We start from the raw sequence: 16,643 nt of genomic DNA, 5'->3' as shown, positions 1-16,643 counted from the left end.
TTTAGCTTGACTTTCTGTATTCTATGCTCACTGCCTTTGCTATCATTAAAAATCATTATTCCCTGTTTGTTCTCGCTCAACTTCAAACTTAAAATACCTCCCTTATTGCCACAGATGTCTATAAATTCCTTCAGATCTTACTTGTTGTCGGCTATTGTTACTAAATCATCTGCATACATAAATGCAGGTAATGACTACTAAAAGTGCTTTCCTTGCTTGGCAAAGGAGAGGCTGAAGCCTATAAACTTCCCTCTAATTTGGCTTCAACTCCCTGTAAATAAAGCCTAAATAGCAAAGGTAAAAAAGGGACATCCCTCTCGGTGCCCGCGTTGTATATTTATAGGTTCAAATACCTGTTTTTTTTTCATTTGATAACTACCTTGTTACTTTTAGGGATATCCTTTAAAAGATTAGTTTTTTCATCTTCTACATCTTATGTGCCCAGTATTCCCCACAAGTCTTCTTGAATCACACTATCGTAAATTTTCTTGATATCCAAAAATGACAGCCGCAGGGGCCTGTGTTCTTTTTTACACTGCATCAATGAGCTCTGTGGGACATGGCGCCGTCTGGCAGTGATGTGATGAATTAAAAGTTTTAGATTGCAGAAACACTAGCAGTTGGCACTACTGTATCGCTTTAGTAAAGCGCAGGAAATACCATTTTTTTCTTTAATAGTGTCACATTGTCAGCGCAGTGGAATGAACAGTGCTGTATGTAGAAATACGTATCCATGCATTTTCTGAATAATTGAACTGACCACCTGATACCTATGTACTGACATAGCACCTAAGTATGCATAATATTTGCTTATTATTCGGCAATGTTGATAGCTATGAACGCAGCCACAAGGTCAAAATGGATTGGCGTTGAGCAAGGGCTTGAACTAAGGCCTTTGCCTGAATCGTTGAACAAACAAACCAAAAGATACAGACAGAAAGACCAGACTTTTGGCGTTGAAATATCCAAATAAAGACTACTGTTCCTAACTCTTTTCGCCATAGTGATCACCATTAGCGTCAACAACTGCAAAATTTTCCAGCAGTGACAACTAGAGGTTGAGCGATCAAACAGGTGTTTGCTTTTCCCTTTTACTATTTTAAATAGGACAACTACTGCAATATCGCGCTAGTTATTCAAAACTGTTCCAGCCAAGCAAAACGTTTGTACCATGCATGCCCTTTCCCGCACTTAACCCTGAAAAATTGTTCGGGCGCAAAGACATTCCAGCTTGTACGGAAATTTTGATGGCGCAACATGAAACATATAAGCATTTCGTATTGACAGTTCTAGTAAAAATGCGCGGCCGATCACCTTTATTCTGAACAGTGACCTATTGAGGGTGTTTGCCTACTCTGACCACTGTGCAAAAAAGGGCTACATGAGGAGGGTGTTGGTTTGCATGAGAAGAAAGAAAAATAATTATTTGCTTTACTTTTTTGACTGCGGCGTTGTGAACGCATGCAGCAATTTTCGAGAGCATGCTGGTTCAAAAAGGATGACCATAAAAAAACTTCAGAGGTTTAGTCAAAGAGAAGCAAAGCTCAAAGAGACACTGCAGGGAAACGCAAGCCTTGTGTTGTGCAGGGGCCAAACCAAACATTTTCAAAGCCTTTGTGGCCTTCGTGTTGCGTACAACAGCATCAGAGCATGAGCCATCGAAGTGTTAAAAGAAGGGGTGCACAAACTACGGCACAAAGACAAACCCATTTTGAATCGTTACAATATGTCAAACATGCGATATCTCACTTTGCCTTCGGAAAGAAAAAACTGTTGTTCAGAATTCTAAAGCCAGCGATTCTCTCTGTGCAAAGCACAAAGTACGCTGCAACTTTGGAAATGACCAGTCACATATGTGTGCTGCATAGACACTTCCGGCACGGGGTTCATCAGTGGTTACCACCTTCTGGGAACTTGGTTAAAGGGGAAGTCCGGTGCATTTTCGACCATATTGAGATCACACTGGTTCAAAATAGTATTGAAAGTCCTGTAAAAGCTAGGATGGTTAATTTCGCCCAGGCACTCGTCATAAGTTTTAATGAGGCGATAAACGGCGAGTCAAAACGAAAACTGAAATCGGGAGCTGCTCCATCGTCCATGGTGGGTAACGAGTGACGTCACGAGATCCATCGCCAATGACGTCATGAGATCTGCTGCCCCCCCCCCCCCCATGGCTGGCCAGAGTGTAAACATAGCGCGGAAAGCAAGTTGGCGATGTCATCCGACCCGGAATGAAGCTGTGATAGCTCGTCTGAGCTTTTTTAGTGACAAGTTTAACGATTATTGCAGCTGCAATATGAGCGCGGATGCACCACTTTTTTATTCCGATTCACCTGTGCGTGAAGAATCTGACACGCCTCGAATCAATTTCCTCGTTGATCAAAATTATAAGACCCGACGTCAACGACAACTAACGCGCTTTACGCAGCTTACAAAACTGAACTGTGCTCGCGTTGTAATCGCCACGTAGAAGAAAGCGCGCACTGCATGCGTCTGCTGGGAAAGGATGGATTTATGAAAAAGTGTAGGCCCTGACGACATATACACAGGGTGGCTCGCGTTTACAAGTGTGATTCCGAGGTCAGCTACAACTTTTAAAACTTGTTTTTTAAAAATATGTAAATGACTTACGGTTGTATGTTTTGGTACATATCACCAAGGCACCGACAAAAACACTTGTTTAAAGTTTTATTGAAATTGACGAATATAAAAAGAACGCCGGAGTGCACCTTAAAGGCGTAAGTTTTTTTCGTGTGCGCAATGTGTCGTTTCAGAGCTTTAGCAATTAATTTCGCATTGAAGTTCAATATTTGAAGAAAAGTGTACTTCTGCGCTTGAAAGAGTTAAAGAAGTTTCGTATTGCATACCTCCGGACACTAGATCACTAGACGTATGCACACTTAAAGGGGCCCTGCAACACTTCTTGTGCGTGGTCAGGAAAGGCTACTGATTGATAGTAGAGGCTACCGAAAACACGCGAGCCAAATGTTATAGCGCAGCAAGTGTCCTGAAGTTTAAACTAAATTATAAAAGTCAGCTGAAAATTGCTCTCTCTTTCCTCAACAAATGACGGAAGATGCTCGAAAATCGCACTTAGAATGCTTATCTATCGGCCATTGGCTGGGTTGAGCATGACGCGCTCAGTCGTTATAAAGATCACCGCGAGAGGCCGCCATTTCTTCACGCGTGTGCGCGCAATGCATTTAAAAAGCCGCGTATTCGAAGAAAAAAAAAGAAAAGGTTCTCAAGGTCATGAGGCGCGCTTGAGGTTTTTGTTTGGCCCCTCCCATCGCTCCCTGTTTAGCTTTCAGCGTTTTCGTCGGGATGAGAGAAGAGAGAAAGAGATTGCAGCGTGTGACAAGTCTCTGCGACTCCGCTAGTACTGGACGGATTCCTAAACTTTTGGCGTCATTAAATTTGTGAGGAAATGCGCTTTTCCAGTGAAATAATGTCATGGTTACCTAAATAAGTGTTTCAGGGCCCCTTTAAGCAACACAGGGAAAGAAATATACGGACTTGACAGATCGGTTGGCATGGCTACACTCAATTTCTATCCATAAAACGTGTTTGCCGAGTTAGAGCTACTGATTGTATGAATGAGTACTACCGAAAATTGCAACATTAACAAACCCCTCCGAGTAACGTTGTGAGAAATCTCTCTGCAGCATTTCTTGGCGCGCTGCGTGATATTGTCTAAACAAGGTGTACAGTAGAACAGCCTGAAATTCATCGTCAAGCCTACGATCCACTAGCCTTCTTCTTTGTCTTTCTGTCCATGTCACGCGCATTTTTTTTACAAACGTTATTGCTCTAGAATTGCTCGATTTAAATTGTAAATAAATAATAGGTACTCACTGTAAAGGGCTTCCAAAAAGTCGACGTCAAGATAACGCCCTGGCATTCCTACTACAGCCGTCAGCTTGTCCAGCTTTCGAACAGAAATTTGTCTATCTCTTCCGGTGACCCAACTTGATGACCTGAATGTCTCTCGTAAGGCCTTGCGGACATTGGACACAATTTTCTGCGCCGCTTCCACCTCAAACGGTCGAACCACTGCAAATAACAAAATCATTCAATAGCGAAATCAGGGCGCCTTTTAATACAAATTTGCAGCTACAAATGTTTCACACGCAAAGAATTTGCTTTTCTTATTTAGTTGTGTTCTATATGGCTTACTTTGCTCTTTTTAGGTATTGAAATCAGGAAATATACACGGAGGCAGCACCCTATATCACAATTTTCTTTAGTAATTGCCAATGACTTAGCCACATCAAGTAAATAAAACATATTTCTTTTGTATCGGTGAATTGCTCGTCCACGCCAGCAAAAGCACCACGCTTGCAACGGTAAGAATAATGGGGAGTGCGAAAGCACAAAATAGATTGTGGGTGATGATGCCACCTTGAAGTTCTCACCCCTGTCACCATGACGCCTGAAATCTTGACGGCATCTACTGGGGTCTGCGCAGTTCCAAAGTGGCAAACCAAGTGCAATATTTTTTAAGGAAGCCATAAACTAATACATGAAGTTGCAGAAAATTTTCTTCACACAGTGTGGCCAGATATGTAAAAAGTTCTGAATAACCGTCAAGTCGCAATCGGAAGTCTCAGTGGGATGTTTGAAAGCTCCTGTTTTAATTCAGGAGCTCCTGTATCAATAAACCTTGCTAATGAAACTAATCAGATGAAAGTTTTAGCCACAAAACTAATTTATCCTTGCACTTTAGGTTCTCTTTTATAGAATGTGCTGTTAATATTATTGTCCCTGTAGGATGTCAAATATTAAAAGAATGAAGGCAGTGTCAGTGGAATGACTAAAAATATTTTAGCCCATTTTCTCTGGAATGAAAGTAATCATTTTGAATTAGTAGCCAATTAGTGATTATTCATAGGTTTTTAGGAAAGAATGACAAAGATAAAAGATTATTAGTAGGCAGGGCTTGTATTTCGTAAATAGGGATTAGCAAGAGATGACACCATTTTATGCTGGTCATATCAAGTCCGCGGTAGAGCGATGTCTTAGTACAGAATGATTGGAAGAACGCTTTACCATTGGTGCTCTTTATACCACTACATAAACTTAGGTTCATATTAGTTACAACGACTGACACCACGCTGGAATGCTGATCAAAAAGCCTGACGAAGGCTGTTGCTGCCCTAAACATTAGGCATCACAAAATGAGAACTAGAAAAAAAAAGCTGTAATCAGAATACTGTCACGCGTCACGTAAAATCCCACTGCAGTAAAATCGGTAATATTGAATTTTTTAAATAAATATAACATGACACAAAAGCTACAAATAGACGTCATTTTGGCAATGTCACTCGTGCTCTTTCTAAAAAGTTAGCCAAAAATGTGCAGACCACTCAGAGGGACCTATCAAATGCGCTTTGTTCTTGAGACTGAGTAGACCCCAGGACCTCCAAATATTTTTCTCAATTATCCTGACTTGCACTTGAGCCCAATGAAATTTTTCTCAGCGAAACTCCCTCGGGCTCGCGAAATTGTGCTCACTCGAACTCACTCAGACTCAGGCTCATGGCAAGATTTGAGTGAGTATCAATGAGTGGACTCAGAAGTCCTTTCTATATAACTAGCTTTTCATATCAAAGTGTCAATGCTCGTTAACACCAATATCTGGCAGTGTCGCTGCTCTACTTGACACCTGTTGATCTTGTATCTTCCAGTACAAGTTGCCATTGTTTCGAATTCAATAGGGACAATATTTTTGTAAACGATTTCTGACACGAGACATTTTGATATAGAACTTCTCGTGACAAGTTTTGGAAAAGCAATCAAGGCAACTCCCCCACCCGTTTTCCTTCATAAAAAAGAACAGTATGGCCCGAATTGTGGGGCTGGCGGTCCAATGCCATCTGTTTTCCACAGGGTAGGTGCCCTCCCACACAACTATGAACTTCGTTTCGCTAAGCACAAGGCCGGAAGCGTGATTGAACATGATTAATCAGTAGGTGCCTCGCGGCCACAAGTCTCTGCCTCCCACAGCCGCGGCGGATGCTAAGGTATTTCACCAAGACTGCGTTGTGTTAAGGTATTCTCAGGGGCCTCCGTATAAACCTAATTTCAGCCTCTGATGAATAATTATCGAAGTGAAGATTGATGCTAGCGTATCAAAATATCTGTGAGGAAATGGGTATATAAACGTGAACTAACCTAAGGTAGTTATTATATCGAAGCTGATTGGATAGGGGCAGAGTTCGGCAAACAGGGTGGAGTTCATTCAGGCTCCCCTCAAGAGCGTTTTGTGTTTAGGGCTTACTCAATTTCCAGACACCGAAAGGTTGTATACTAGAATCACTTAGACTCAGAGACACGTTTTTAGTGCGAACCATGAACCGACTAGCCAACAGCATGAAGGGAGTTAAACTGAAGAATATTTTATGGAGTTTAGCACAGTGACAATTTTCTTCACAGTGACACTGCAGTTTACAAAAAAACAAAGAAATGATGAACGCACCTGTCTGAAAGTACACGCTCTTTATAGCGAATGGCATCGCTTTTTCTACGTGCTTGTAGCAAACTTCACCTGGGTGGTGACTGCTAAGTATCAGACGTGGCAACGTGTATTTCAACAGTGTCTTGAACACACCCCAGGCAACCAGGTATCGAAGCCCTTCTTCACCCACTGGTTTTGCCTTGAACAGTTGCTTTAATAGGTTGAACACGTTTTGTTGGATGAAAATCACACTCTGTCTCCCGTAAGTGTTGTTGGTGTACGTCGTCATGTAGCGCACCCATTTATCTGGTAAACATAAACAACAAGGACGTCAACGAGTAATATGAGCATATTGACTTCGACTTGCAAAGAAAAACTGTAAGCTAAAATAATCGCAAAGTACACTACATCTGAAACATAGGGTATGATTTATTATTTTATGAGACAATTTAACTTGAAAATTGTGCAGATGTAATCCCATTAATGGAAGTAATCCTAATAGAAATAGCATTGCGGTATGTGAAAGATATTGATTGTTATAAATAGCTTAACGTCCCCAAACCACTATATGATTATGAAACATGCCGTAGTGGAGCGCTCCGGAAATTTATACCACCTGGAGTTCTTTAACGTGCACCCAAATTTCAACACACGGGCCTAGAGCATTTCCGCCTCCATTCAAAATGCAGCCGCCACAGCCGGGATTCAATCTCTCGACCTGCGGGTCAGCAGCCCAGTAACTTAGCCGCAAGGCCTTCGCAGTGAGCTCGTATGTAAAGAGACAAAGTATACTTGTAATCTCTCGAAAATGCTTCCAATAGGTTTCACGAGGCGGAGAAACTAAACATAGCAGTGCTTAGCAATTATTAGCGATAGCATAGAGTTTGTACAATAAAACCTGACACAAAAGTTATTCGCTTGAAGTACAATTAGTAAACTAATATTACCGTCTGGTGGTTTTCTGCCCTATGACTCTTAAATAACATACATAACAACACTTTTGTGCATATCTCATACAGGTACAGTAAGCTACTGCGCAATACGTCCATTTCATGCATTTATCGGTTATGTAAAACATTGCCCAGTGGCATATCATTCCATAGACAAAGATAAGGCCATTAACAACAGAATGTCTTTTTGTACCAAGCGTAATACTAACCAAACCAGTGTGCATTTTATTTTAAAGCGTTACGCTAATTGCGTTTACACATTGCACTTGTATGCGCTATAGTCCCTCAAATTCCTGTCTTTTCAACAAAAACTGCCTTTTCAATTAGTTATGATTACGAACAACAGACTGCGATATTCTAAAAGACGTGCCTTGCATACCCTTTAAGTAATCTGAAGGCGCTACACACAAGCCAAATGAAGAACGGAAATTACTACATCATGCATAATAAATATTGAACCTCTTCATGATAAATTTCATACGCAGAAAAAGATTCCAATAATGCCGCAGGCTTGTGATTCAGGCAAAGACATTTTTTTTCCGAGAAAACTACCCCTCTTTTTTTATGAAGAAAAAAAGACGAGGCCATTGGTGCTAGAAAATGATCATAATTGAAGCACGAATATTCGCCACCCAAGCAGTATTTATTATATATAAATAAAATATATATATATATATATATATCACTGTACTTCAAATGTGTATATATCAAATCTGATGCGTTTTGCGTGGCATACAGACAATACTGGGAGGTTTAGTAGCAGATTCTTCAGTGGAACAACATACTAAGTCTAATGAGCACGAACCTGTGGTAACGTATGGGTTTGTGTATGTAGAGAAGGAAGAAACGGCGTAGCGAAAGGCACGGAAATTCCTACGAATTGTTTGCGTCTTGACCCTGTTAACTGCAGAATAAAAAAAGAGGATAGGATTAAAGAGGAAAATTCAGCAAAACACACACACAATCGTACCCATATTAATCAACTGATGGCTAAGGTGAGATATCCAACGAAATATCATGAAAATGTCAGGAAGATCAAAGCAGTACTTGCAGCTTCCTTTTGTGGGCATTAATAGTTGCCAGTTCCATTTCTTTTCACAATTTTTCAGTCTAATTTTGCACCGCTCAAGTACTGCTTTCTGTACAGTCGAAATAGGAGGTGGATGAACGAAACCAAACGCGAATATTCCCCAAGTACAGGGTGTTTCAGCTAAAAAGCACCAACAAATAAAAAATGTACATCATCGATACACATCTCTATTTTTGCAGTGTTGTTCGGAGCCATTAAAGCGCGTCAGAATATTTTTTTTCAATCCGCGAAGCTTGGAAATTACCAAAAATTGCTTATTTTCTTCCTAAATAGAACTGCAGAGAAAAAATCGCTTAATCAGATATAATAAAATTTTCAATCTGTGGTAACATAACTGTGCAGCTTTATTTTTTACAAGCCCTTGTTTAAACTTCTGAATTTAAAAAAAAGTACCATTTGATTGCCGCCTGTCGCGCGGTGTTTTTAGTGGCCTCACAGGTGAGCTGATTGAATTATCGAAAACTGTTCACACACGAAGGTTGCTTGAACAGGCTATCGGTCAATGCGTTGTAGGTCAAGGAGTGGTAGGATAGTTCAAATAAGAATAATCTATGAATAGGAGGCGACAACATGCGAATGTGATACATGTCCGCAGGCAGCATTCCACTCAGCGCCGGCATTCTTTTCTTCTCTTTCTGGGCAAACGATGATAATGATGATGGAGGAGTGGAGGGTGACATGGGAGAGGATATTGGAGATTTTCACTAGAGTCTCTATTTAAAAAGTTCAAAAAGCAATTCTCCTTATTTGCCAGCTGGGTGGGTCGAAAAAAGTACTCTGATGTGCTTTATATGGCTTAGAACAATACTGCCTTCATTAAAGATGTGTGGCACAGATGTATAGTTTTTCGTGTACTGGTGCTTTTTAGCTGAAACTATCTGTATATATATATATATATATATATATATATATATATATATATATATATATATATATATAACGCTACAAATGGAGCCTTGTCGTGGTCCTGATGCCATGCGTTTATTCTAATTCACGAACACTTCGTCGGCTTCACATACAATCACCTTGTTCATGCGTCACACTTCTCCTTCCCCTAGAGAAAGTCTCAGCTCAGAAGGTACAAAATAATGTTGCAGTTTGCTAACATGCACAACATCAGAGTTTCTGCCTAAGGGCAGCACGGAGTGATTGATCTCATAGTTCACTGCTGCGACCTTGCGTAGAATCTTGTAAGGTCCTTCCATGACGGAACTCAGTTTGCCGTTGTTGGGATACCAAGGTGTCTCGTAGACGACACGTTCACCGACTTGGAACTCATCCGGAAGAAATGTTCTATCATAGATGACCTTGTTCTTATTGTGTTAGGCGTAGAATTGGTAACTGGGCTTTTTCACACTTATTAAACAGTTTCTTCTCGTTTTTCCAGTATAGTAGGGTAATATGAATTCCATACATTGTGAAGAAAAGTGTGTAGCCGGACGCTTTGTGGGGTGTTTGGTTGTACTCGTCAATTACCTCCGGAAGCATCTTTGTTGAAGGCTTCTGTGTCACAGAGACGCTCCCTGCACCTGCTTTTACACTGACTGCGACACCACAGAAAACACCGAGAAGGACGCGGAAGCACTGCTTGCCCACCGCAAGCACTGAGACACTCCGTCACAGTCTGTCTAGAAGCACGCTAACAAAAACCACCGGGAGTGCACCATTAACGACGAAAAATCCGACCTCGATGACATCCGAGCTGCCGATCCAACAAGGCGTTAAACCTTGCTCAGTCCTCACAAGAGTTCAAGAAGTATTGTCAGTATTAATGTGTAACCCACTACATGGCCCACTTTCTCCGGAACGCAACAGTCAACCTCGCTTACCAGAGTTGTTATAGAACAGACCGGACTGCGGCCCCAGCCTTGAAGACTTAGTGAGATTGTGGAACTACGGCGGGACGTGAAACTGTGAATGTGGGCATAATTTAGTTTATTATCTTCTTCAATTTGTTGTAGTTTGTAACCGGTACCATCTTCCAGGGGAAGGGAGGGAGATCCTGTGACTGTGACATAGGAAGGCAGTGACTGATTGTAGAGGCTGATGAAGAAAAAGTGAGACAAATAAACATGACGTATGAGCCAGGCCACGTCTCCCATTCACCATAGTGTTATATATATATATATATATATATATATATATATATATATATATATATATATATATATATACTCCTACGTTTAAATTGATATAGATACCCAATAAAGTGACTGGCTGGGGAGATAGCTGTCGTGGTAGCTCAGTGGTAGAGCATCGAACGCGTTATTCGAAGATCGCGGGTTCGGATCCTGCCCAGGGCAAGTTATCTTTTCACCCACTTTTCTTTCTTCTAATTTACATTACCTTTGGCCTAATAAGTTCCCCTATACCTTCCTTGGCATTATTGTCTGTTAGATCTCATTAATATTGTGTAAAAACACGAAAAACGAGCCCTTAGGTATACACTTGCTTCCCTTATATATATATATATATATATATATATATATATATATATATATATATATATATATATATCGCATTGTTGCCAAAGTGGCCGTAGCATTGAAAACAGTAAACAACTTCCTCTATGACAACAGTAACAATTCAATGGTTTCTTTCGCCAGTTTCGGCCAAAGCCTTTATAAGGAATGAGGGGACATGACTCTCTCTCTCACACAATTTTGATATTGTGCCTACTAAATGAGGGGGAAAGAACGGCAGGGACAAAATTAGAATTAGAAGTTAGAAATAGAAGAAAATTAGAATTAGAAAGTTAGAAAGAAGAGTTAGAAATTAGAATGAGAAGAAAATAAATGTAAGGGAAAAAGGAAGAAAAAAACGAAAGGATTGCGAAAACATTCCAGGGGTCACTGCGTTAAGCGAGCGGCGCCGTCAGTGCTTATTTTTTTAGAAGCATCACATTGATTGTATTTGAGTGGTGGTCCCTTTGATGTAAGCGGTGGCTGGCTAAGGTGAGGGCTCGCGCGTCGCGGAAGCCTCATTTTTTAACCGACCGTCACAACTCCGGCGTCAACAATTGCCTGGGCTGTGTTGGGGTTCTGTTGTGTCGACGTCATGGTGTTGCATAGTTTCAATATATATATATATATATATATATATATATATATATATATATAGAGAGAGAGAGAGAGAGAGATGGGGAGAGAGAAAGAAAGAGGGAAGGAAAGAAGAGAAAATAGACGCAATGTAGCGGTGCACTTAATTTCATTTCCCACGGTTGCGATCGATGAACCGGTATCCGTCAGGGTTTGCGACGAACTAGTGACTTGTTGGCAAAGCCTCACGAATATTGGTCCACCGATTGAGACCAAATAAAATTACGACATCGGCTAAGTTGTGTCTCTTCTCTTCCCTTGATGTACGTTTACCATTCCGATAACTTCTCCTATATATATATATATATATATATATATATATATATATATGGGGGCGTTTTTTTATTTACTTCGTCTTAATTCATACACGATGGTAATCATCATCCACTTGTCTCTTAATTTTCATAGCCACCTTGCGTCATTATCACCGTCATCGTCTGGGTGCAAGCTCGGCCCATCCATTTTCCGATGTCTTGATAACGGCGTTGATGACATCAGCGCCGGCAGGCTCGTTCTGCGACATGATGCCGGACAGTGGACCGAAAATCCACCTCCACCTCGTAGAAGTCTCGGGTGGGACAGCGTTTATTCGAGCTCGGAAAACAAACGCGTAAAGCCTGGAGCAAGAGGATGAGAATGATGATGACACACAGTGGCGAGGAGGACAACGGTCCAAGGGTATGATGATTATGATCATTACGATATATATATATATATATATATATATATATATATATATATATATATATATATATATATATATATATATATATATATATATATAGGGGAAAGAAGTGTACACCTAAGCGCTCGTTTTTCCGTGTTTTCACACAATATTAATGAGATCTAACAGACAGTAATGCCAAGGAATGTATAGAAGAAGTTATTAGAGCCAATGGAATGTAAATAAGAAGAAGGAAAAGTGGATGAAAAAATAACCAGTACGACACCCTCGTTAACGAGCGTCTCGTACTGGCAGACTTGGTGTCATCAGGTTGTATACGAGGGACTAGTAATCAGCTGCCCGCTCGTAATAAGTTCACGTGCTACGTGACGCCAAACATGCGCATAAAAGAGTGGTTCACACTCGTCGCTTGGCATATAGATGGCGCTGACTGTCACTCCTACTTCTAAATTCACATATGAACCCAAAAAAGTGGGTGGAGGGAAGGCCGCTGTAATAGTTGAGTTGTTAGAGCATCGAACGCGTTATTCTAAGGTCGTACGTTCGATTTCCGCTCACGGCTGGTTATTTTTTCCTCCACTTTCTTTCTCTTCTTGTTTACATTCCATTGGTTCTAATAACTTCCCCTGTACATTTCTTGGCATTACTGTCTGTTAGATTTATATATATATTTATATATATATATATATATATATTTATATATATATATACATCTATATATAAAGAGAGAGAGCCAGTTGTACATCTTCTTATGTTTTACAATCAATGCTCTGCTGCGCAGGTGCAATAGCAAACATCTTGAAAGTGCTTACGCTCTTTTTCATATCCCACAATTTTCGAAGCCAGATTAGTGTCATTAGGGTGCTGCAGACCATACTGGTAGAGTAATGTGGAGTAGTAACTTTCGTTAACGTGGCCTCGATAAGGGTGGTGATCCTGTAACCACCTGTCTTCCTCAGCACTGAACGAAATCTGCCGGCAAATACAGAAAAAAAAAATCTGTTTCCTATGCGCCAACACTTAGCGTCTTGAGCATAACATTGTGCATAAAAGACACGGACACAGCAGACAGTAAAACGCACAGGGTGCGACGTTATACTCAGTAGTGGAATACCAACAGATTAAAATCGCAGCCTTGGTGATTTCGCATCACTCCTGTCTGTTATTGTAAGTATTTGTTGCTACGTCATATTGTGGGAGAACCTGGCTGCCCTGGGGACCTCTTGCTGATTGCGAGCATTACCAGTAGGAATCAGCTTGACCTGTATGATTGAATTGATGTTTCAATAAAAATCCTCATAAAGATTAAATTCGGTTATAATCAAAGGTGGTGTTAGCGCCCAGTCACTGCGGAACAGCACTTTTTTCACAAATGAGTTGGTAGCGCACATTGAAAATACTTTCACAGATCCAGCATCACATCAAGGATGACCTTACCTGTTTAGCTTATTGCTATATTCGGAATACACAAAGTGGGCCAATGGGTTGTTAAAAGTATCCCCATATATCCATGAAGTGATTGATAAAGAGTCGGTGAAACTCGGGAATATTAGGCGTTCGTATATGTTTCAAACGGTTCTACGTGGTTCAAAGCGGTAATAGAACAGGTTTGTTTAGGTAGCAGTAGTCGTGTGCAAGGCCTATGTCGGGTCTGTGCCTGCCGCCAAGAAATATTCACCCGACGAGCAAACGTTGTAATCACTCCAAGCTTCTTTATGAGCGGCGCACTCTCGCTGCAGCAGGGCAATAGCACTGGAGTGGGTCTGTTTGGTTTGATGTAAGCAATCTTCGTCAGATTATTCTCGAACCACAAGGGGTCACAAGCTTTGCAACTGTGCCCGAAACTTCGGTATTAAAAATACCGCTTGAATATTCAATAGGGCAACCAACCTCAGGTAGCGACCACTTTCAGTGTTTCCCAGTGCTTCCCACGTTCTCGCTACCTCTGACTTCTCTTGTCTGCGCTGCAGTGCCGCTGCAGCTTCGCGAGCCCTCAGTCCCGGTCAGATTGCCGGCGCTGCCATTTCACTGTAGCTGTGTGATCTCGCAACTTTGGCTCTGCTTTTCTGCGTAGCCATGCTGCAGCTCTTCTCTGGGATGATGATGATGATGATGATGATGATGATGATGATGATGATGATGATGATGATGATGTTGATGACGATGAATCCACAGCCGTGACTCGTACTCACCCAGGGGATTTGGCCAAGAATCGATGACTCAATTCAGTGAGAGTTTCTTCATATTCAATATTGATGCCCCCCACCAGAAAAAAAAGAAGAGACACCCTAGGTAGCCTGGGATGTAAAAACAGCGCACAAATATAGACAAGGACAAAGGAAGAGACGACACCGCGCTTTCCTTGTCCTTTTCTGTCCCTGTCTATATTTCGTTCACTGTTTTTACATCCCAAACATGAACCACCAACTAGCCCAACTTTCACTAATATTGCACCCTAGGTAGAATGAAAGGAGTTTGTTAATTGTTTGTCAATCGCTCAGATTAGACAATGCATTCATTACCTTGAATGGGAATTAGCATGGTTAAACAAGGCTCCTGTTTATGTTGAAATATTTCTGCAGGAATATTGATCTCGCAAACAAAAGTCTAATTGAGGCAATTACAAGCTGCATCAAAAACGTTATCGTGACTGAAGCCCAGATCCGAAGCACAGAAGGAAAGTATTTTTTTTTGTGAAGTTCAGCCCAAGGCTAGCGAATGGGATGACTAAAAGTTTTTTTCTGAGCAATTCGTACAGGCGACATGATGAAAAATACTGCTCTATAGTTTCTGATTCTGAACAAAAGTTGCATAGTGGTGATATAGCCAGACCAGCTCTATGTGAATAGAAATTTCACGGGGAAACACGACATTGAATTGTGGTTATTATGGCTTCCAACTGCCTTGTAGGAGACCAATGAATTTTCCACGAAAATCTTGTGTAAGTAAATTCTGGTGTTGACGGTATTGCTTCCATAGCGTCTGAACAAAAACGAAATTTTTCTGTATCTTGTCGCAGTTACAGTGGACACTTCGGGAAGGACTGATAGTACAGGACCTTCCAATGCTGCTCGTGCCTTAGAGTCAGCGATTTCATTTATTTCTAAGCCGCAATCACCAAGTACCCATACTAATTTCAGTAGCTGCAGCTGAGGAGAGACTAGCAAAGGGAGTGTCCTTAAGGCCATAGACTTTGTTGAAGCCGTAATTGACGTACATACTGATAGAGAATCCATGATTGTGATCGCGTTATAGGCATTCAAATGTAGCTTTCGCAGCGCTAGAACCATTACCAACAGTTCAGCTTCAAACACGAGGGTGAAATTCAGTAGTCCTAATGAAAAAGACCAGTCAAGCGAATGGGAGTATATACCCACACCTGTCTTTTCATTAATTACAAAAGCATTTGTGGCTATATTATTCGTTTCTGCGTGTGCAAGATAATCCCGCAGTCGGCTATTTAGAACCTTATAGCATTGTATCCGGGCTTAGAGGGGAAAATCTCATGAAATTTTATTTTAAGATCTGATTTGTAACTTGCACTGCAATCACATTGCGAAGTTTCACGTTTATTTTATATTTAAGTATTTCTGGACGAAATAAACTGAGGTGTTCAAAACCATGGCCAATGAGCAAGAAAAAAGATGTCTGGGCCATTTATATAAGCATATTCAGTTCGTATTTGCTCATAGCTATAAAATTACAGATATGCCTGAACCAGCCTATTCTTCTTCTTCTCCTCTTCTCATGGCTTTACCCAATGCAGGGGATTGGCAGAGTGTCAAGTGAATTTTTTTATTAATAATATTTTTGTTTCTTCGCATTACTACTCTTTTAAGCTAGGCATAGCTTATACAACAAATTTCATTACTGAATGATTATATTTAAATATTTAAACGGATAATGAATTTAGCTCAATATTCTTTTAGTCTGACCAATGAATTTCTCTATGGCATTGTAAACATCCCTGTGACTTTAGCCCGTAGTAGAGGCATCAAATAATGGCAAAATCGATTCAAATATTTTCCGGCCCAAGTTTCGAAGAGGTGGTGCTATGAATCTTCTTCGCAATGACGTATACCGGTGACAGGATAAAAAGTAATGACTGATTTTTTCCTTCTACTTACAATATAGACACAGAGGAGACAGCGCTTGACTTGCTCTGTGCATGTAAACGTTGAGGGAGGTAACCCGGCAGCGGAGTTTGGTGATAGTCACTTCCATTATTCTCGACCACGATAACTCACTGTTCCAGAGAAATAATAGGTGCCTACATTCTGAAGAAGCGGTCAAGGCGGGGTCTGATAAGCATTTTTTTAAGTTAGGGTGCGGAATCGTGCAACCATAATGTATGTTGTCAGTG

General features: G+C 40.9%; 1 protein-coding gene across 1 annotated transcript in view; it reads right to left on the bottom strand.

Annotated features, from left to right (window-relative positions):
• Window positions 1-4,050, bottom strand: part of LOC142803330 (neprilysin-1-like) — a 45,947-nt gene extending 41,897 nt beyond the window's left edge. Inside the window, exon 1 of the mRNA XM_075888447.1 lies at window positions 3,856-4,050. Coding sequence (XP_075744562.1) covers window positions 3,856-3,901 — 46 coding nt within the window. The 5' untranslated portion in view covers window positions 3,902-4,050. The remainder of the gene's footprint in view (window positions 1-3,855) is intronic.
• Window positions 4,051-16,643: the final 12,593 nt, after the last annotated feature.

This window comes from Rhipicephalus microplus, chromosome 3 (genome assembly GCF_043290135.1).
Source record: "Rhipicephalus microplus isolate Deutch F79 chromosome 3, USDA_Rmic, whole genome shotgun sequence".
Lineage (NCBI taxonomy): Eukaryota > Metazoa > Arthropoda > Arachnida > Ixodida > Ixodidae > Rhipicephalus > Rhipicephalus microplus.
This window is presented reverse-complemented; position numbering and strand designations above follow the sequence as displayed.